General features: G+C 29.5%; 1 protein-coding gene across 1 annotated transcript; it reads left to right on the top strand.

The window, feature by feature from the left end:
- The first annotated feature begins 15,547 nt into the window (after positions 1 to 15,547).
- Positions 15,548 to 19,098, top strand: LOC110706676 (cyclin-D4-1-like). Its single transcript, XM_021884631.1, has 6 exons — positions 15,548 to 16,703; positions 17,192 to 17,278; positions 17,385 to 17,483; positions 17,751 to 17,952; positions 18,088 to 18,206; positions 18,386 to 19,098. The coding sequence occupies exons 1-6, from the start codon at positions 16,338 to 16,340 to the stop codon at positions 18,554 to 18,556; spliced, it is 1,044 nt and encodes a 347-aa protein (XP_021740323.1). The 5' UTR covers positions 15,548 to 16,337; the 3' UTR covers positions 18,557 to 19,098.
- The last annotated feature ends 3,825 nt before the right edge of the window (positions 19,099 to 22,923 follow it).

Raw genomic sequence — 22,923 nt, forward strand, 5'->3', positions numbered from 1 at the left:
AATCTAATGTTTGATTATTTTATGATTTGATTGAATTAATTAAATTTAATTGTATATGTGTGTAAATGTGAATGTGTGCTACCTTTGGTTTGGGCTGGTCCAGAATCCAGCTAGATAGGTAATCCTTTCTTTTCTGGGTTGGGGGCATGAAATTCATCAATGAGTTTTTGAGTACATATATACAGTACAAAGGATTCCCAAGGGTTCAATAAGCATGAGAAGCATAGTTGCATACTCGCATACACGAATTGTCCAATCTACGCTTGGGTGTAAATATGACTGCACGAAGGGTCAATGGACATGATCGTCCAATCTACGATCAGGTGTAAGTACGACTGTACGAGGGTCAATGGACGTGTCACTGGTTCATGATGTGCACGAGCTTCAAATGTATAACAAGCTCGATGGGGTGTGTTGTCTTGTGTATAGCAAAGTGTGGCTCTTGAATAATGTTGAGTAGTTACACTCGAGTGTATAGTATGATTCACGCTATAAAGATATACAGAGTATAGAATTGTTTCAAAGATCGATACTCGTATAGTCATATATCTATCAGTATATTAACTTAATTCGAGTTGATCATCCTAAAAATGTATATCGGATCCAATTAAAGATTTAAAGTTAACGGGGCACTTGAGCACGTAGCTCACAAGGATAAAAGATATTGTGATCTAAGTTTGCTAGTATGTCGATTGTGTATCTTCTACAACTTTATGAGTGAGACGAATTTTCACCAGCTTACAATAAATTAGGTAATATTCTTCGTACAACCTCACTAGGATATACACCATACTATTGTTTTTGCTTATGATAATTCCAATAGTTATCATATTATTAATTTTAAAACTTTATTGTGTCAAAAAAAAATATATTAAAAACTTTATTGGTAATAAATCCAAGATAAAATCATACGTAGTATCAGCTGATATGAATTACAATCACAATCTTTTTTACAGTTTGGTGAAGATCTTTTTAGAGAGCTCAAAGAGATATAGAGATATGAAATTGTCTTTCTTTCTTATTTGTTGACAATGTAGTTATTTTCCCAACCTAAAAATTAATTAAATTATAAAATGTTTTTACTGTATTTGACTTAATTTCAGTTCAGTTCAGCTCTAATCAGTTCAGTTCAACTCCAATCAGTTTAATTTAGTTGAGCTCCTAATTTCTCTCTCTCATAAAATATTCATTTTAGCTCAATTCAGTTCAGTTCTGCTCCAATCAGTTCAATTCAGCTCCAATCAATTCAGTTCAACTCAATTCAGTAATTGTAATAGGCCCTTAGTAAATAAATTATAATGACCAAACATACTCAAAACTAGGTTTCTAGAACCATGTCTACCAATTGTAGTAGTTACCATTGATAATTGTTGTTTAAAAAAGTACAAAAAGAATTATCTAATGCGTTAATAACAATAGTTGTCAACTTGTCATACCCAATTACCCATATTGCATTGCGGGGGAATCCTTGTTATCAATCTTATCACTAATAAATGGAAGATGTCCTTAGATACTCTGGTATCCTATGCACTTAGCTTGATGACTTCCCCCTACTCGGTCGAACACTTTGTTTGGATTGCAAGAAATGGAGGAAAGGGAAGGGAAGGACAATGAAGGGATGCATTATCTTTTATTTGGATAACAAATGTAAAAGGAAGAGTAAAGGAGAGGTTCGGGAACGATGTTGACTGATTGCTCGGTTAATTGAATTGGAGGAAAGAGAAATGAATAGATTAAATTATAAGAACTTGACCTCTCCAACAACGGGGAGATTTGAAAGGGAAACTCATCATTCTTCCCTCCCTTCTTTTCCTTTCCCTTTTTTCTACCCAAATAAATTGTAAATATACAAAGATTCACTCGAACTAAAAAGATTAAATCAAATATAACTAGATTCAGTGTAGATTTAAAATCTCCACCGATTTGACTTTCTAATTCATACTCCGTAAAACTTAATCAAACTCGATAAATAATCTAAATAATCTAATGCCACCCACTCAAAAACTCAATTGAACACAGATCAGACTCAAAATGATCCATCTGATCCAGATGATCGGACCCAAAGACTCAATTATATTGCAAGGTCTAGATAGATTTATGGCACCAAAAATCATGGATATCAACTTCACATGCAAGGTGGACATATTTAAGCCAATACTTTTCTTTGAGGTGAGTAATTTCAAGTCATTAACCACTAACTTAGATCTAGCCAACTGTATAAGAAAGCATAACCAATAAGGAAGCATGATCCATGACTCATGAATTCAGCAGCAGTATCACTCCCTCACTAAACAACAATTATATAACTTTTAACCAAATCATTGCATTCTCAAAACTCAAAAGTGTTTCAATTACTTAAAACATTTATATATATTATACTTATATAGTTATATAGTACAATATAGTTATATCACTTATATGGACAATGCATTTAAGAAATTAGGTATTGAAATTTGACCTTGCCATATAATTATTGTCAAATAAATTAGATAATAACTTCTATTTTCTGAATTGTAAAACCTTTGTCTCATGGTGGTAGGCCCTAAATTGAACACCCTAAAGCACAAACACAAAACCCTTTTTTTTTTTTTGTATTTTTTGGGGGTTAGCTTAACCATAAAACAAGCTGCTTTTGCCTGCCCAATTACCTTGTTGCAATCATAAATTAATTTGCTTAATTAATTAGTATATAGTAATGTATTAGCAAACCACGATTATGCAACAATGCCCCATTAGATAGTATTATTAGTGGGCCTAATTAACATCCACGTCGGACATGTGTTCTAATTAAATATTTAAGTGGTACTATATTAACTAATTAACTTATTAATTAATTAGAAAGACAATGAAGATAGTACGGCGGATGTTCTGGAATATGACTTGTTTTCGTGGCGGACCACAGGTGGTAACCACGGTCGAGCTTGCTTGCTTACTTAGCCCAACACTAGGACTCAAAACACCTTAGATAATTATTTCTTTTTAGTGGAATTTTTTATTGTTTTAATTGTCATTTAGTATTGTGTACGTATTTATGTTAAACTAGGATAAGAGTGGACCATCATTCAATTGATAAATTAGGGTGGATGATCACAAAGTCCAGATATTTGCACTAACCATGTACTTAATTTTGACCATCGTTATTTATATTATTGAAAATATATAATTATTTCGGATGTTTTATTAAATTGATTTTTTTTACGATATAAAATTATGGATTTTATTTAAGTAATAAAATATGATATTTATATTAATGTTGGTTCACTTTATTGTTCATGTGATCAAAGTTAGAATTGTATATATGTAACATTTGTTTGACTGCATATGGAACTTATATAGTTATAAGTTATTTATACATAGTATATACTATATAATTATACAAGATTCGTTTGACTCAAAATTGCTATTCAAAATGTCAATTATAACGAGTATAATTTTAACATATACTTCGTATATAAATAAAGATCATAATTAATGGTTAAGTTTATGTATTAGAGGCTAGTAAATATAAATGTACTATGTAAAAAAAAACATTATAAATCGAAAGCAGAATGATGACATTAAATAAAACAAAGAAAATATTATTTGTACGAAGTATTATGTTAGTAGTTGGTACGAGATCTAAAAAGGTTAATGTGGTAGAAATAAAAATAGAGACAAATGTGTGAGATGGAATTTGGATTTTGTGTTTGCAATGTAGTGAAATAGTAGTACATGTGAAATTTATGTGATGGACTCGATGAAGACAGTTATGGCCTGCCTAATAGTCAATCGCTTAAATTCAACTCTCAATTCTCAAATTATTTTGATCAAGTCAAACAACACATCATAAATTCATGTACATTGGAAACTATTTGTCAATCACGTACGGATTTTTCATTTTGGGGATTTTATTTAAGTATATTGAGATTGATAAAATGTCATAAAAATATACATATACTCACAGAGTCACAATATTTTATAAAACACTATATTTTGTAACGATCTTTTATATAGCTGGATTTATCAATTTAGTCAATTCTTGAGAATTTCTTTTCCAATTTATTAATTCTTGTTGTAACTCTTACTAAGAGCCTGTTCACATTTACTTAATTTTAGTTCGATTGAGTTTAGTTCGATTGAGTTTAGTTCATTCAATTCAGTTCAGTTCAGTCCAGCTCTTAATTTCCCTCTCTCATAAAATATTCATTTCAGCTCAGTTCAGTTCAGCTCCAATTAGTTCAGTTCAGCTCCAATCAGTTCAGTTCAGTTCATTTCAGTTTAGCTCAGTTCAGTTCGGTAAATGTGAACAAGCCTTAATCCTAAAAAAGATTAACAAAACTCATTTATCTTAGAGAGGGGAAAAATCATTTCAATACTACTCTGTAGTACATATATGGTCCATATGGATATATCTTAGCTTAAGTATTTGTTTATAGATTAGGTATACATTTAATATTTCATTTTCCCCTTGAAAAAATTATTGTTCTATAATTTAGTTTTTTTTTTTTTTTTTTTTTTAAGTATATCAGTGAAAAACTTTGGCGGGAAATATTTATGATGGACACGACACGTGTATTTTTGTAATAATCTTGGTGATTACTTTAGCATATAGTATTGATTAATTAAAAATCTTTTAATCCTCTTCACAAAAAAAAAAAAAAAAAAAAAAAAAAAAAAAAAAAAACTATATTCTTTTAATCCGATCCTCCTGGAAACATCCAATATGGTGGTTGAAATTTTGAAATATGGAAAAATCGCAATATCACCAAAGAATATGACAATCAATTACAATCAAACCATTTACAATTCAACATTGGAAAAGAATCCTATAAAAATATTTAGGAACAATACATTTTACATATTTACTCCTATAATAATTTAAGGTGTGTCTTACATTAGATATCGTTTAAATCATTATATTTTGTAGCTATATCTACAATAAGGTATTGTTTTTTTTGTTATGTATCGAAATATGCTTGTGGGAGCTAGCTACTATATAGAACAAGCTGGAGAGTCCTCATCAATCATAATTTCCATGCAACGTAAAGCAATAAATGCATTTGTATCACTTGTGAACCATAAATTAAAAGTATTCTAAAGTCCAAACACAAGAATTGAGCAAACAAACAACAGGTCAACATGCATGAGATAATGAAAATTATACACACAATTAGTAACAACACTTGAGATTAATAAGTAACTAAAGCCAATTTTTGCTAAAGAAAAATAGACACAAAAAATCAGGGCAGTCTTGACGATCTCAACGCTAAACTTTAATTTACCTATTAAAGAAAGAAAATAAGGAAATTTACAAGCTAAATTGACGATCTCAACACTAAACTTTAATATTTAATCTATTGGATGATTTGTATTATGATAAACAATATACTTATATGTTGTACGGAGTACATATTAATTAATTACTGTATATACTTTGTGCAATATACAAACACAACTACTCGTATATGATAAAAAGTCTAGTAGGTTATTAATTACACATATATGCATGAGTAACATAATAAATACTATTGCAGAATGAATAATAGTAATAATAATAATGATATGGTAACACCCCAACAATAAATAAATTCACGGACACACGAAGGGGAAGGAGGTAGTTTGGGTGAGTGAGGATTGGAATAGGATTCTTCTGGCATTCCTGAGTGAAAACGATATTATGATAGAGAAAGCTAATTAAGCTAAAGAAGTGGGTCACATGCAAAACACATGACTTGGTGGGGTGGTCTAACATTGGACTTGTAAATAATATAGTACTCTACTTGTTGCATTGTGTTAATTACTCTAATAATTAATTGAAAGTAAAAAAAAAAAAAAAGGATATATTCAAATTTTTATTTGTATAATTGGGTTACTAAAAAGGGAAAAAAATAAAGGTTAATTTTATTGCTTGACACTCTGTAATGTAGTGAGCTCGGATCTCAAACTTATGAGTATGAAACCTATGCTTACAAAAGTATAAGGTGTTTTGTCTTGTGGAGTGGAATTGTATGGTGAAGATTATTTGGAGTAGCTCACAATTAGTATTTCTTATTTGGTCAATTACGTGTCTTATTATGGTTTTGGTCAATCATAGAACACTATGGAAGTATTTTTAGGTGTACTCAATTTCTTCATCTAGAATTAATTAAGTCATCTTATACATCCAAATTAAACTTGTACAACCGATGTGAGTTTACTCAAAAATCCTTTGTAATAGTTGAGCCATCTAATCTCGGTCATACTCCATACCATTTATCATCACTCAATTATTGTAGGGTATACCCGTAAAATCAACCACAAACCTTATTTTTTTTTTGGATATGCATTAACTACTTTGGAGTATATCTATGACTACTTACTCATGTTATCTATATGTGATGTTGAATTTCTCAATAATGAGGCATCGATTATAGAAGGTGAAATGAACTAATTCACTAGGGACCTAATTACTAATCAAGCATCTACAATTTCAAAGAAATAGGTGATTTACTAATTTGTTCGTTAGAGTTTAATGACATGATCATGTTGAATGATCTACTAATCCTTCAAAGTTTAAAGGAAAAAAAAAACCAATTACGAGTGAGTGAGTAACTAATTAATTACTATTCCTAGTTATGATGATCATCTTTTAGACCAAAAAGCTAAAGTACGTCTTAATAAGACCAGAGCGAGGGGCCAACCAACCCAACTCACTCGTGTTTATGCTCTTAAAAAAGGGTGAAGTTGAAACTTTGAGGATTTAAATTCATATAAAACTATATAATATGCATGCATTTCTAAGATAATTTTTGTGCAAAAATATATACCAACTGCAAAAACAAAGTAAAGAAACGGATGGTGTGAAGATAAAAGGTGGATTTCAAGGAATATTAGCTATAAAAAGGGTTTGAATTTTGTGCCAAATGTAAATATATCCCTTTAAAAAAGCTTTTTTCTTTTTTTAAGTCACAAATCCACAAAATTTTAAGCACGTTGATGAAGTTGAATGCTTGGTAAAGTATCCAATGTCTCTAAGTTCATACTTGTATAAAATAATTAGTATTCATAATAATAAAAATAAGCAAAAATAAAATAAAATAAATTATAATATAAGTTAAATTACTTGCATTGTGGTCCATTTTCACTTGGATTAATGTTAAGTAAAATTAGGTCTTGAGATGGTAAAACAAATGCTAATAATGTGTTCCAAGAACTCAATTTGCTTAAGAATCAAAAGATTTATTTGCTACTTTAAAACGGTAAAACTACATACATTGTAGTACTTTGCTTGTGTTCAAGGGCATGATTGCATTGTAAGTAAGATATAGTCAAATGACTTAATTAGCTTTAATTACCTCTAGCTAATAATAGTTGAAATTATTTAATTAGTGCTATGTTTATCATCATGACACTAATTAGATAAATCCCTTTTTTCTAAGGCATCACTCAATTAACAATACCATTGAATATGCCATGATTCAATTTGTTTTAGTTATGATGTGATGATGAAATTCAAAATTAGCAATTAAAATATGTATGTGACTATTTATTTACGCAATAAACTCAAATTCGATTGTTTGAAGAAATATTAGATTGTTGAGTGTTGATTTATGAGTGATCTAACTATGTAGATATATGCATAAAATTAGATTAGATTACTATAATAACATTCAAATGGGACATACACGCCTCTTTAATTCATTGTCTAAATCTTGGATAGATCTATGTCTTTACCTTATATAATTAATTGGTGATCTACAATTCTTATGGAGTAGCTTTTATTATTTTAAAATACAAATGATAACAAATACCAATAATTAATGTTATAATGTACGATGAATGTATGAAAAAGACCTTTAGCATAGCTGCCATACATAGCATAGATACGATAACTAGTAGTATAAAAATATTAAAATTATACTTCGTAGCATTGGACGTACTATAGTATATATATAGTAGAAGTATCATCTATAATTATATATATACGTGCATAATTAATTTAATTTGGATCTTTCATTAGCAAAATCTATGTAATATATTTAAGATTGGTAGCTAGTATGATTCTTGCCTTATTAGTCATGTTTTACGATGTAATTGTCGTTGATAAACACTAGAAATTGACTATTAATTTCTTGACATCCCTCTCAGATTCTCTGAGGTTCCTTAAGCACACTTATGCTTGCTTCTTAAGACAAAATTAATGAGCTAAAACACAAATTTTCAGGTTTAAAAAATGATTGATAATTGGTACTACAAGAAGATGAGACTTCGAAATCTACAATTTTATGTCAAAATACTAAATTTAAGGTAGAAATAAATAAGATTTACTATATAATTGAAAATGTGAGGACGTGCAAGCTAACTAGGGATATATCTTACGTGATTACCTTAATTAAATTGATAAACCCGAGCTAATAACGCTATTACATTAGAGTAATAGACTAATCTAGAATATAAAATGTGATACATACAGTAAGTAAGCAGTATGTAACCAAAAAAAAAAAAGACTGGATGGTCAGAAATATACCAGCATATTCCATAATTAGAAAAAATTTCGATTAATTTCTGTTTTCTACGATGTAATTAAGTAAGTAAACTCCCTATTAGATACTTAAATACAAAATATATATTCTACGAAGTAATATGCATGGGTATTGCTGTTTGCTGCAATAGATCGCAGATTCCAAAAAAAATGATCGAAGATTATTAGAAAAAAGTTCAAACAATTACTATTTATGCTGATGAACTTGTTGGTCCATGCATAATCAAGACTACAAAAAGTTGTATACAATATGATTATGTTTTACTGTAGTTGACAATTTTACTTGCATTGTTTCTTTTGCAATAATAATCTCTTAAATTGGACTATTATAGGTTGAGTTATGAACATATGCAAATAATGTTTGATCCAAAAAAATATATATAATTAACCTTTTTATTACGGAGAATAAGTTTAATTAATTACGAATTTTAGCCTTTTAGGTACTCCGTAATACTCAATCCTAACTAGGAAGAAGATGTGCAAAAAAAATCATACATTGATCGTGGACAGTACGTGAGAGTAATCGAATGTATGAGGCCGGGGTGAGAAGTAGTGTTTGTTGTGTTCATTCTATCTCAAAATTAGATCAAGTAAAAGAGACAACGGTATTTCATTTTGTACAATGAACTACTAAAAGAATTGAAATGCATGGTATAGATGGAACTGTGGTATTTCACACATATAAGCTTCATAATCAAAACTATCATCATCGAATCAAGTCTTACTGAAAATTAGAGAAGAAAATTTTGTACTTTGGATATTTAAAATATAAAAATGAATTAAACAAAAAGACTGAAAAGAGGCACCCCCAAAAGCTTGAAAAGTTAAAAGTGCACTCCTCTCCTTTGTGATTCTCTTTGTCAAATAAGGAGGTACAGAATCCTCTCTTTTTCATGCAAAAAATCGATTTTAGTTACTGTATTTTCAGATTTTTCTTATCTCATCATTTGATTTCAAGTCTTGACTTAGACCACACACAAATTTGTTTGTAAACCTTACTGGCATGCATTTTGCTCTTATACTATCCAAATTCTGAGTCGTATATTACTCGTATAACATAACGAGTATACGAGTAAGGGCCTATTCTCATTGATTGAAATGAGCTAGACTGAATTTATTAGAGCTGAACTAAACTGAAATGAATATTTTATGAGAGAAACAAATTATGAGCTGAACTGAACTGAAATGAGTATTTTATGCGAGAAGAAAATTAGGAGTTGAACTGAACTGAACTTTATTTACTTATTAGAGCAATACTGAACTGAACTGAAAATAATCTGATGAGAACAGGGCCTAATTACCTTAGTGTTTACTGCTCTATCAAATAAGGGTCTGTTATAATTTACTGAATTGAGTTGAGTTGATCTGAGCTGAACTGAATTGTTTATAAGAGAAAGAAATTAGAAACGGGACTGAACTGAATTGATTGAAATTGAACTCAATTGAAATTAAGCTGAAGAGAAGCCCTAAGACTTGGCTTGCTTACATCATAACCTAATTGGAAATAGAAATTATCTTACTGGTACCTCTTTCTTGCTCACAACTGGTCAAGAATCTGATTCACAAATACTATAATTTTTAATAACAATTATACTCCGTGTCTCCGTCCATAATATGGTTGGTCTAATGTTTAAGTAGTGAAAGGAATCTTACAGGATATTCTTTTAGTTAGACATATTTATTCACGCTAATTAAGATTAACAAGGAATATTACAATAAATACGAGGTATATGTTTTGATACTATACGACGTACGATGTTTCACGTACATACTGAAGTATGAGTACGATGAATATGGATCTTTACTAGGCCAACTGTGTAAGGTTGCTTGAAAGCATGTAATATATCATGAATATTGATGTTGAGTAAGCTTTTACAGCTTTAAAACACGTAATGTATGTTCTTATTTTCAATGTAAAAAGGTCGTTCATATGTTCATGCAAGGTGATGGAAAATAGTAAAATTCCATTTTATACTAATTAAGGTCGAACATATATTCTTTCTTGGACCACCATATAATCATATATACATGTATAATTGTGTAGTGGGGGGTTGAGAGTTGAGGAAACCCTTGAGGTTGAACAAGGTAACAATAATGTTATTCCTTTAGTTCAAGGTAATTCCTACTAGACATATATTGATGTATATGCAGCAAAATTCTTGTTTGAGAGGATAAGTACATTAATACTCGTTATGTATCTAGTGATCATTATGTATTTGAGTAGAAATGAATGGATGAAATGTGATTTCACAAACATGAGGATTCATCAGTAGTAAAGAGGGTCGTGAATCTAGTAATCACTTGATTGTCTCCTTATGTGTTTGTGAATTCAATGTCCATTAACTTATTTTGGAACACCATAAAAGGAAACGGGAATATTAGGCAAAACAATGAAGGGCTAAAGTGGATATATAATTGTCAAGAGGAAAGGAATTATCTCAATTATCAACTTAATTTGGATGGTTTTTGTAATAATATAACATCCGGTTTTAGTAAAAATCGTATGGGAGAGGGTTGAGAATAATAAAATTAAATAGGAATAAGCAAGCCATATTATGGTACTATGGTAGGATTGGTAAACCTTGCATTGTTTGATCACTACTTGATAATTTGTCCGATCACCTTATCTTACTAAAAGAAGGTTCAACATGTGATATAAAAGTTTTAATTAACACAAATCAATTCTTATAAATATAACAAGTATAGAATAAATTTAATTAAAACCAATACAAAAACCAGAAATATATTTGTGAAAATATTGTATCATCATGTAACAAATAACAAACTATATTATGAGCTAGTCAAAAGGTTTCAATAATAAGTAAAAGAAAGCTGCTAACAGTATAATTTAGTTTTAATTAGTAATAATAATTCTATTTGAGTAAAAATCAAGTAAAATGTGTAAGCCTGTAAGATATTTGTAACCTAGCTACTTGTTGTTTACTGTTTGATAACAGAGCTCATTAGGATCTCATATTATAGTACTAAGTTTAATTTATGCTATAATTGTCTAGCTAAACAAATTTAATTAAGAGAAGCAACAATTCTCTGTGAGCTACTATTATCGTCATTACATCATATATTTCATAGGATTCATTGAGGCTTATATATCAAAATTATTGGATAATTTAAGAATTCATTATCTTCAGTGGCGGAGCCAGGATTTATAATTCGGGGGGACAAATTTTGGAGGTTAAAGTTTCGGCAAAAATCTCAAGAAAAAAATTGATAACCTAAATTGTTTAATATTTATTTGAAATCACATATGCCAATTATTTCTATATGGAAAAAGAGGGGTAAAAAAGTTTTATTGTATATTAAGAAAATTATCCAACAAAAATGAATAAATTTATATTTGTAAATCCTGTTATGTAATCACATAATTGATAAATAAAAAGTCAAATAATTATCGTTAAAACAAATTGATGGTAGCTATGAAGGGCCAGGGTTTGAGTTACATTCGAAAAAATAAACTCAACTTTTTCAAATCAATCATATTATTAATATGTATTTCGTTAAAACACAGTTACAAACAATTAATTAATAGTAATCTATTTATTAGAAATGTAAAAAAAAAATTGAGTTTAAGCACACTTAGTTAAAGCGATAATTAAAAACAAGAAGTAGGAAATAAGAAATAACATTAAAAATCCTAAAACAAGAAATAGGAAATAAAAAATCAAATTAAAAAGGTTGTTGAAAATTAGAGTATGTAATAAAAAAAACAAGAAGTAGGGGAAAAAAAAAACAAAAAAGCCACAGCCTTACTAAGGACTCAACCACCAAACCATATTCAATATTGTGATATCTACTGTAAGTATATGTTATTTATAGCCTTTTACTGTATTTTCTTGATTTTTTTTTTTTTTAAAAAAAACTTTTTTTCCGAAAATGGGGGGACAACTGTCCCCCCTTGTTCTAATGTGGCTCCGCCACTGATTATCTTAGAATGAATGATATTTAATGGATTTTGTGCATAATCACAACCTCCACTTCATTCTCCAATTGCTAATTTGGTGATGACTCGTGACAAAACATATGTAAAATCACTAAAACTCCCAACAATTTTGATCACTTTGACATAATTTTCATAATTTCAACATAGTTCGAAACTAATTAATACATCCACATTGATCTCTCAATTTGTTATACTTAATCGCTTATAAATTATTATTTTCAACGGATTAAATTATTTTTATCACAAAAACTTTTGGAGTAATTTCTAGGATGCTCTTATAATTGGTACTATCTAAGTCAATGCTAGAAATAATCATATTGAGAATATAATTACATGGTTTAAATCATTGTTCTAATACAGTTTTCCATAAAATTCTAGATTTAAACATCATTATTATAACAAATGCAATGAAGAAGTATGATATTACCTACTTTGACACCAAAAAAAAAAATTATCTTATAATTTCTTATTTAACCAATAAACAATTCAATTTTTTACTTTCTTTTTCCCCCTCTTAAACCTACCTCAATTTAATTAAACTTTTTCTAAGTTATCCCCACTATTGAAAATCTAACCATATAATTAACTAAATAAACTTGTTTGCCATGCAATTAATTAATGATCATTTATCCCTAATTAATCGTCACTATTACCATATGATTGGTTCCTTTATATAAATGTAGACAAAGTAATTCTTGTTTACAACATAAGCATGCTTAGACGTACACTAGTTACAACTTGATGTTAGCAACACTCCAAAAGAAAATTAAATTAACAACGTAAATTAATTATTTAATAATGCAGCTTTAAGCAAGGTAACAGGGTTCTAATTTGACTGAAAATTAGTAGTATTACATTTTAACATAAGCATCTTGGACCGCTAAATTCCATGTTGTAAGCTTGCTTAGTATAATGATGACCCTGTTTTGTCTAGTATAAGGTGCCCAATGCAACTTTTTTGACTCTTCCTAAGTTCTATTAATTAGATTTTACCGCAGTGATTTTAAGATTACTTAATTAATTAACTCTAATTAAATAATTAGATACAAACTCCCTAGTAAATCGTATTGCTAGTATAGTATAGCAATAATTTAATAATATAGCATAGTATGTAAATTTGTGACCCCTTTCTTGTAATGTAATAAGACAATTGAGTGGGAACTTGAAAGAGTTTGCCTTGTTAATTTATCAACTTCAAAATGTTAACAAGTGACACGTTCCAATGATCTATACTCCACTTTCATATTGTTTTTATTATTAGATTATCAATCAATCACTTTTTTTGTAACTGTATTTGAATGATGTCATGAAACAAATAATTTGCATCTAATAGTTACTTTCTAATGATGTTAAAATTGTAATATGGTTTAAAGATAGTTTCACAAAATTACATACAAAATCAGATAAGATTGTGTATTTGTGTAACTAAAGTGTATAATGTGATACAATGTATAGTGTATATAAACACACACCTTAGTTGTTATATGAATTAAAGTAGATATATATAAGCAGTATAAACGTGTTTAAGTTGAGAAGAACGTAGTTGAATGGGTTGAGTGATAATCATCAAGACTCATTGGTGTATCCTATCAACGTTACTATTTTTTGTGACCCCCTTTACACCACGAGAATTGAAACTAATAGTTCACATTGTGTCCATTTTGTGTTTCATTCACTTGTGAATTTGTGATATCTATAGGTCCAATACAACGATAATTGTGCAGTGACTACTAAAATGGTGGTATGTAATGTGCATAAAGTTGATCATAACAATTGATGTATGCTTTCTAAATAAAGATTTATAAAATGATACTTGTAAGAAAAATCACATTGACAATGATAAATAATTAATAAGCAAACGAGTATTATTCTTACTTTCTTATAACACGCATCTAGTTAAGTTGGGGCAACCTATCATATGCATTTGATGCACACAGTATAACATGGTTTGATCGTATATGTAGGTTTTTCCCTTCTAAGTAATCACTTGCATTCAAATATTCAATAATAGAGATGATCGAAATATATCTCTTGCAAAGTTAAGTTATTGATTAATGTTGCGCGCTTGTGTTTGTTTAATGTTCAAATATGTTGCTTTTGTAACATAAAGGGATTTACATTTTATTTTAATTAATTAAGTAAAGCTAATTACAAATTAAACAAATTTGTTTTGTTAGTTTGCAAATCAAGTATATATAGGATGTCAAAATAAGATAGGGACAAGATTGATGAGATCAACAATCGAAACGATGCCATGTTTGCTTATTTTGACTCTTGAGATATTTATTTTGATGATATGATATAATTGAAATCCTTGAGAGAAATGATATATGCACCGATTCGGCTATTGGATTAAACGTGTGCATTGAGTTTTGAGTCACAATTCAATGATATTCTTGATCTATAATCACATCCTACTTACGGAGTATTGGTTTCGGGAAATATAAATTTACCACTTTTATGATAATTTTATTCTTAATACACCCCATAAATATATTACTTTTTTTGACAACAAAATACATTACAAATAAAGAAAAGTCGTACAATATACACGAGAAGATAGTGTATTTGCGCTATACGTACCCTTGAAAATAAAATATTGCAAATAAGATTTTGGGATATTCTCATACAAATTTGACAAATTATCTCCTAAATGTCACACATATTTTTTATTAGTTAACATTTGATTTTTTAAAAGTCAACCTTTATATTTAACGGTATTTTTTCTACAAACAATTACGGAGAATAAAAATATAGTAAATTATATTATGAAAAGAGAGATATTATAGGATATGTGGTATATTGAATCGTTACTGAATTACTGTGGACTTACTAGCAACTGATAAGTTGAACAAATTTGACTCGGCAAAACCAAATACTCGCCTTTACCAATGCTAAGGTTGTGAAAAGTTAAAACGTTTTTAGTTGGAGTAATTACATTGACTGGCCAGCTCAGACTTAACTGACATGTTTAATTCTAACTTTCAACCTTTATTGATTTCCAATATATTTTTCCTATAAACAAATATAAAAATATTATATACATTATAATCATGAACTAACAATCGTTACAGACTTATTGTTAGACCTTGTAGAAACTGCTAAGTTGACCAAATTAACCAACAACCGCTAAGGGCTTGCCTTGACCAATGCTAAGCTCGTGAAAAGTTATAACACTACTATTACAACTTCACAAGTAATTACATTGACCGGCCAACTTAGACTCAATTGACACGTTTAACATGTTTAGTAATACTCCGTAACTCTCAACGATTAAAAAAAAAACGGAAAAAGTTTGTAGTATATTAATTTCTTTTATATAAAAAAATACAAAAATTAAAATTAAATGATAGTATACCATCTCTAGACAATACACTCTCCACTCATACAACACAAGTAGAGTACGTGTAATCACCCCATATTTTTATGATACAACCAAAATATTTATACACATCTTCCTCATTCTCTCTCTAAAAACTCTCTCTTTCTCTCTCTAAAGTACACAGTACCCTAGAGCCATTTCCCCTCCTACAAAACCCCCCCACTCTTCACACCACAGCAGTCTCTTCTACCCAAAACCCATTTCAGACATCCTTCTTTTTTTTCTCTGTAATATAAATTTTGCTTTTTTATTTTTATTTTTTTCTCCAAAAATCTTCCATTTTTTCATTTTTTTTTTATTTTTTTGTTCAATCAAAAATCTGTTCTTTTTAATCTATCAATCAAAACTACCCAGAAAAAAAAGTTGGTTAATTTATCTTCAGTAGATGCAGAAAAAATCCATTCTTTGAAGTTTTTTGTGTTTTTTCTAGAGAGAGAAAGAGTTGAGTTTTTTTTAGAGAGAGAAAGTTGCAAGAAACAGAGCAAGAGTTGAAGAAAATGGCACCAAGTTTTGATCTTTTGTGTGCAGAGGATAACTCAAGCATTTTTGATGAAGTTGATGATAATTATTTTGGGGTTGTTGACGATGATGTTTTTCAGATTTCTAACTTGCATCAACAACATGGGAATCTACGAAACTTTGATAATATTAACATTAATTATTATTATAATAACAATAATCATAATCAAGAACACAACTTTGAAGCTTTATATTCTGGGTTTTTTGTGGCAAATCATGAATGTTTGGCTTCATTGCTTGAAAATGAAAGGCAATATTTTCTGGGTCTTGATTATTTGAAGAAATTAAGAAATGGGGATTTGGATTTGAGTGCTAGAAATCTGGTTATTGATTGGATTCATAAGGTGGGTATTTTTCCTTTTTTTTTTCTTTTTTATTTATTCTATTTTTTTTCCAGTGCTTTTTTCTTCTAATTTTTTTTAGTTTCCCAACATTTCATTATCAAAACGTTTCATCTTGTTTTCTGATTGGTTATCTTTTTCTCTTTTCTTTTAATAAAAATAAAATCGGTGGAGAAATTGGTTTCTTACATCTTTTCTGTTTGATGAATTTTTTTTTGGTGGGGTTTGTAAAACTAATTAGTGGAACTAATAATAAGTTTGATTAATTACAACTTTTTAATAAAAATCTTGTTTTTATTTTTTGGTACAACTTTATGCTAAGCATGTTTGGCATTTCTTACCTTCCATGGTAAGTAATGTTCTTTTGCAAATGATGAACCACATTGTCATGTTTTTTGCCATTATTTGATTTATTATACATTGATTACCTTTAATATTGGATTATCCTCATTAATTAAAGTACTAATCACATTATTATGTTGATTTAACAGGTTCAATCCCATTATAATTTTGGGCCACTTTGTGTTTATCTGTCTGTAAACTATTTGGATCGCTTCCTTTCAGCTTATGAATTACCTGTAAGCATCTATTTAATCATCAAAGTTTAGTTACTAATCTACTAATAAAATCTAATTAATGTCATTTCAATTGCTAATCAATTTGATGTTTTTTTTGGTATTGAAGAAGGGCAAAGCTTGGATGATGCAACTAATTGGGGTTGCTTGTTTATCTCTAGCTGCCAAAGTGGATGAAACTGATGTTCCCCTCATCTTAGATTTACAAGTGAGTCATACATACTCTTGTTATTAATCTATGACATTACTCCCTCCGCCCGATATTAATTGTCATGTTGATAGTGTAATTGGAACTGTTAATGCATCCGGAATTAATAGTCACATTGATATGATCTGATCATAGGCTCCTAGCTATAACACGAATCGATAATGTGACAACTAAATCGGGACAGACGTAGTGCGCGTTGTGATTAGTAAAGGACTTGATTGTGATGACTTTTGGACACTCATATGGATTGGTAATAATAATGTGCAGGTTTGTGATAGCAAGTTTGTATTTGAAGCAAATACAATCCAAAGAATGGAACTTTTAGTGTTGAGCACTTTGAAGTGGAGAATGCAATCAGTGACACCATTTTCATTCATAGACTATTTTCTATATAAATTGAGTGGAGATAAAATGCCACCAAAAAGTCTAATTTTTCAAGCCATCCAACTCATCCTAAGCACAATCAAAGGTATAATTAATTTTCCATCCTTAAATTTTTAAAATTTATTTTTAATTTTCAATCTTTAGTTGGTGAAATAGTAAAAAAAAATGGATGAAGTGGGTTTGGTTTGGTTTATTGATTGGTTGAGAGAATTGAATGCAGGAATTGACTTGATGGAATTCAGACCTTCAGAAATTGCAGCAGCAGTGGCAATTTCTGTAACACAGCAAAACCAAATTGTTGAATGCACTGATAAAGCATTCTCTTTTCTTACTGATCAGGTAAAGCTACCCCAACAAAAGCCGAATACTAAACATGTCTATTATACAACATGTTTAGTCATCCTAGATCACAATTTCATCGATAACTAAACATGTCTATTATACACACACATTGTATACAAGACCTACTACGGAAAATGAAATTGACTCGATTTCTCGTCTTTGATCAATGTTTGCAGGAGAGATTAATGAAGTGTGTTGAAATGATGCAAGAAATGAGAATGAACAATAGATCAAATGGTGCAACATCAGTGCCACAAAGTCCAATAGGGGTGCTTGATGCTTCAGCATGCTTAAGCTATAAGAGTGATGAATTAGGGGTGGGACTTCGGTCTGGCGGTTCGGTTTGACCTCGGTTTGAGTCGGTTTTGGTTTGGAGCGGTTCGGATTGAAACGGTTTAGTTTAGCTGGCGGGTCGGTTTGGTTCGGTTTGGGTTAGTCACGGCTCGGTTTGGTTTTGGTTTATTTCTTTGCGGTTTAAATTTGGTTTGGGTCATAAGCGGGTCGGTTTATAAACGATTCAGATTATGTCGGTTCGGTTTGATACGGGTCGGTTTAGGGGGCGGGTTTACCCGGGTCAATGTCAGTTCGGTTTACAAACGGTTTGGATCAAGCCGGTTTGGTTTGAAATGGGTTGGTTTAGGGGCGGGTTTACCCGGGTCAATATCGGTTCGGTTTATAAACGGTGCGAATCATGTCGGTTCAGTTTGAAATGGGCCGGTTTAGTGGAGGGTTTACACAGTTCAATTGGTTCGGTTTATGAACGGTTTGGATCATGTCGGTTCGATTTATAAGCGGTTTAGGTCATGAATTCATGATTTTTTTAAAGATCGCGTCATGACCATGATTTAATGAGTTGATACTTATAATACGATAAATCGATAACTAAGAATGTACAAGTATTCAATTAGATTGATCAATAAGTGTTTTAAACTTTTAAGTTTTAATAATCAGATATGTAAATATGTTTATCGATTGTACTATATACCAATAATTCAATAAGGCAATGATACTTATGATAGTATGATAATGATACCAACTGTACATTCGTACGATATGATATACATAATAATTAATCTATAATTACATATACATTAACAATATCGTATTGAATCAATTTCCATTTCCAAACATTGCATTTCTTATAAATTATAACTTACACGAGATTAAATGGATTCGTTATTTAGTTTGTTACTTTATTTAGATTACTAACTCAAACAATTTAATAAGTTAAATGGACGAAATCACGAAATCATGACCATGATTTAATGAGTTGATACTTATAATACGATAAATCGATAACTAAGAATGTACAAGCATTCAATTAGATTGATCAACAAGTGTTTTAAACTTTTAAGTTTTAATAATCAGATATGTAAATATGTTTATCGATTGTAGTATATACCAATAATTCAATAAGGCAATGATACTTATGATAGTATGATAATGATACCAACTGTACATTCGTACGATATGATATACATAATAATTAATCTATAATTACATATACATTAACAATATCGTATTGAATCAATTTCCATTTCCAAACATTGCATTTCTTATAAATTATAACTTACACGAGATTAAATGGATTCGTTATTTAGTTTGTTACTTTATTTAGATTACTAACTCAAACAATTTAATAAGTTAAATGGACGAAATCACGAAATCATGACCATGATTTAATGAGTTGATACTTATAATACGATAAATCGATAACTAAGAATGTACAAGCATTCAATTAGATTGATCAACAAGTGTTTTAAACTTTTAAGTTTTAATAATCAGATATGTAAATATGTTTATCGATTGTAGTATATACCAATAATTCAATAAGGCAATGATACTTATGATAGTATGATAATGATACCAACTGTACATTCGTACGATATGATATACATAATAATTAATCTATAATTACATATACATTAACAATATCGTATTGAATCAATTTCCATTTCCAAACATTGCATTTCTTATAAATTATAACTTACACGAGATTAAATGGATTCGTTATTTAGTTTGTTACTTTATTTAGATTACTAACTCAAACAACTTAATAAGTTAAATGGACGAAATCACGAAATCACTAATTAAAGTGGTGATGAAATCATTATGCAATACTAATGTACGAATAGTCAAATATACAACGGTTAGATTGAATGCCCATGAAAAACAATGGTTAGATTTTCATTACTTTATTAGTTATTAGTATTATTACTTATTAAGTTATTATTAGTTTATTATATATACTGATATACAGTCACAGACTCACAGATATATATAATATACATATAGAGATGTCAGATATTGATGTGCATTAACTCATTAAGTCATTAACTATGTCGTATTGAATCAATTTCAATTTTGAAACATTTGTGTTTCTTACAATTTATAACTTATAAGTAATAAACTAATAATAATAATAATAATAATAGTAATAATAATAATAATAGTAATAATAATAATAATTATAATAATATTATAATAATAGTAGTAGTAAACTAGTAATAATAATAATATTAACAAATAATTATACTAACAATAATAATAATAATAATAATAATAATAATCCCTCAAAATAATAATAATAATAAATAATTAAAAAAAACGGTCAAAAAGACCTAGAAAAGCACAAAGAAAAATCTAGACCGTTAGATCTAGATGAATATTCTGGAATCTACAAAAAAAAATGAACGGTTAGATGTTGAGATTGAATATGGACGGTTAGATCAACTGAACAAGTAAAACCTAAACCTAGAAAAAAAAACCCACTCTATCAGCCATTCAGCCGTTTTACACTTTTACTCACTCAGTCACTCTTCTATTCTCAATCTATCATAGTTTCTCTCTCTAACTTCTCAGTTTCTCACTCTTTCGTTCTGAAATTCTCAAGAATCTCAACTTTTAAAAATCCTAATTAGGGTTTTTGGTTTTCGTTTCATTTGTGTTTTGGATCTACAGTTCTGATTTCTCGCTTTATATTCTCGTTTTTTTGTTTTTTTCAAATCTTCCTCTCCTTCAATTTGAAGGCTTCAAGCCGTCAAAAGTTCAAAACTCAAGGTAATTTTTTGTTAATTTTTGTTGTTTTCGTTTTGATTTTTTTCGTTTTTGTTTCGGTTTGTTTATTTAGGGTTTTTGTTTTCGTTTCATTTTTGTTTTGGATCTAAGTTCTGATTTCTGGCTTTTCCATTCTCGTTTTTTTTTCAAATCTTCCTCTCCTTCAAGCCGTCAAACCTCAAGGTAATTTTTTGTTAATTTTTGTTGTTTTCGTTTTGATTTTTGTTGTTTTCGTTTCTGTTTTTTACTTTTTTTATTTAGGGTTTTTGTTTTCGTTTCATTTTTTGTTTTGGATCTAAAGTTCTGATTTCTGACTTTTCCATTCTCGTTTTTTTTTTTTCAAATCTTCCTCTCCTTCAAGCCGTCAAACCTCAAGGTAATTTTTTTTGTTAATTTTTTCGATTTTTTTCGTTTTCGTTTCGGTTTTTTTTTTTATTTCAAGTTCTGATAATCTACATTCTTGATTTTTTCTTTTGGTCTCCAGTTGAGGCAGTTCTCCATCTTCAAATCTCCTTCAAGTCGTCAAAGGTAATTACTTTTTCCTTTTCGTTTTTTTTTTAATACAGTTTTTCTGTTTTTGTATTTGATTATTGTTGTTGTTCTTGCTTGAATATAGTCGAAATATGCCTAAAATCTGTTGTTGATTGTATTTTTGTTTTTTACGGGAAAATGGTAGATTTGTGTTGTTTTGTTGTTTATTATGCTCGATTTAAAAGTAATGATGATGGGTTGTTCAGATTATGTGATTATTATTGTTGGAATACATGCATTGTTTATTTATTGGAATACTTGTGCAGTTGTGCTTCATGCTTTGGTCCATACTCCATAAAAAATGATGGTTGACCATACTGTCAATTGCATACTTGTAATAATTGGCATATTTTGTACTCAAGAATGAATTTATCCATTGAAATTCAATTGTGGGTCCTTATGCCTTACTGAAAAAAATGACTTACCAGGGAAATCATGCATGCTTAAAATGAATGGTAGTCTTCTATTTTTATTTGTAATGTCATAATTTAACTTTTAATAGAAAATCTGTTTCAGTTGCATGAGGTTGATGACGAATGTGATGATTCAACTAGATGCCCTCTGGCTGATCTTGAGGCATATTTGAATGGACCTCGTTCGCGATTAATTCAAGGGGAACATTTTGACGTTCTCAAGTACTGGGAATCTCAAGCTTCTTCTCTTCCTATTTTAGCTAATATGGCAAGGGATGTTTTGGCCATTCCTATTACATCGGTGGCCTCTGAATCTTCTTTTAGTTTGGGTGGTCGTATTTTGAACAAATATAGGGGTAAACTTTTGCCAAAGAATGTTGAGGCATTGGTTACCACCCAAAATTGGTGTCGTGGTTATCAAGCGGATGTTGAGGAAGACGTCCTCCTTATTGGTAAAGAGATTGAAGCCGAAAGTGCTTCATCTGCATAACTGGTATTTGAGTCTCATTGTGGTTTATTTTATCTTGAAAAATCGTTGCCCTTGTCATTTATTTTCAGACTTGCTGGCAGCATTTTTCAAGACTTTTAAAATCGTTGCCCTTGTCATTTATGTCGAGACTTAAATAGTTAAATGTATTTTGGTATTTGCTGGCAGCATTTCTCAAGTTTTTGTTAAAACAACCATTGCTCAGTGATGTAAATCTGAGAGCAAT

Source organism: Chenopodium quinoa, unplaced genomic scaffold (assembly GCF_001683475.1).
Source record: "Chenopodium quinoa cultivar QQ74 unplaced genomic scaffold, ASM168347v1, whole genome shotgun sequence".
In the NCBI taxonomy this organism is placed as follows: Eukaryota; Viridiplantae; Streptophyta; class Magnoliopsida; order Caryophyllales; family Amaranthaceae; genus Chenopodium; species Chenopodium quinoa.

Excerpts from the sequence above, each read along its gene's own strand:
- LOC110706676 (XM_021884631.1), top strand. The coding sequence starts at position 16,338 with ATGGCACCAAGTTTTGATCTTTTGTGTGCAGAGGATAACTCAAGCATT. Across the intron at positions 17,279-17,384 it reads TTTCAGCTTATGAATTACCT|AAGGGCAAAGCTTGGATGAT; the intron begins GTAAGCATCTAT and ends TTGGTATTGAAG. Across the intron at positions 18,207-18,385 it reads TCTCTTTTCTTACTGATCAG|GAGAGATTAATGAAGTGTGT; the intron begins GTAAAGCTACCC and ends CAATGTTTGCAG.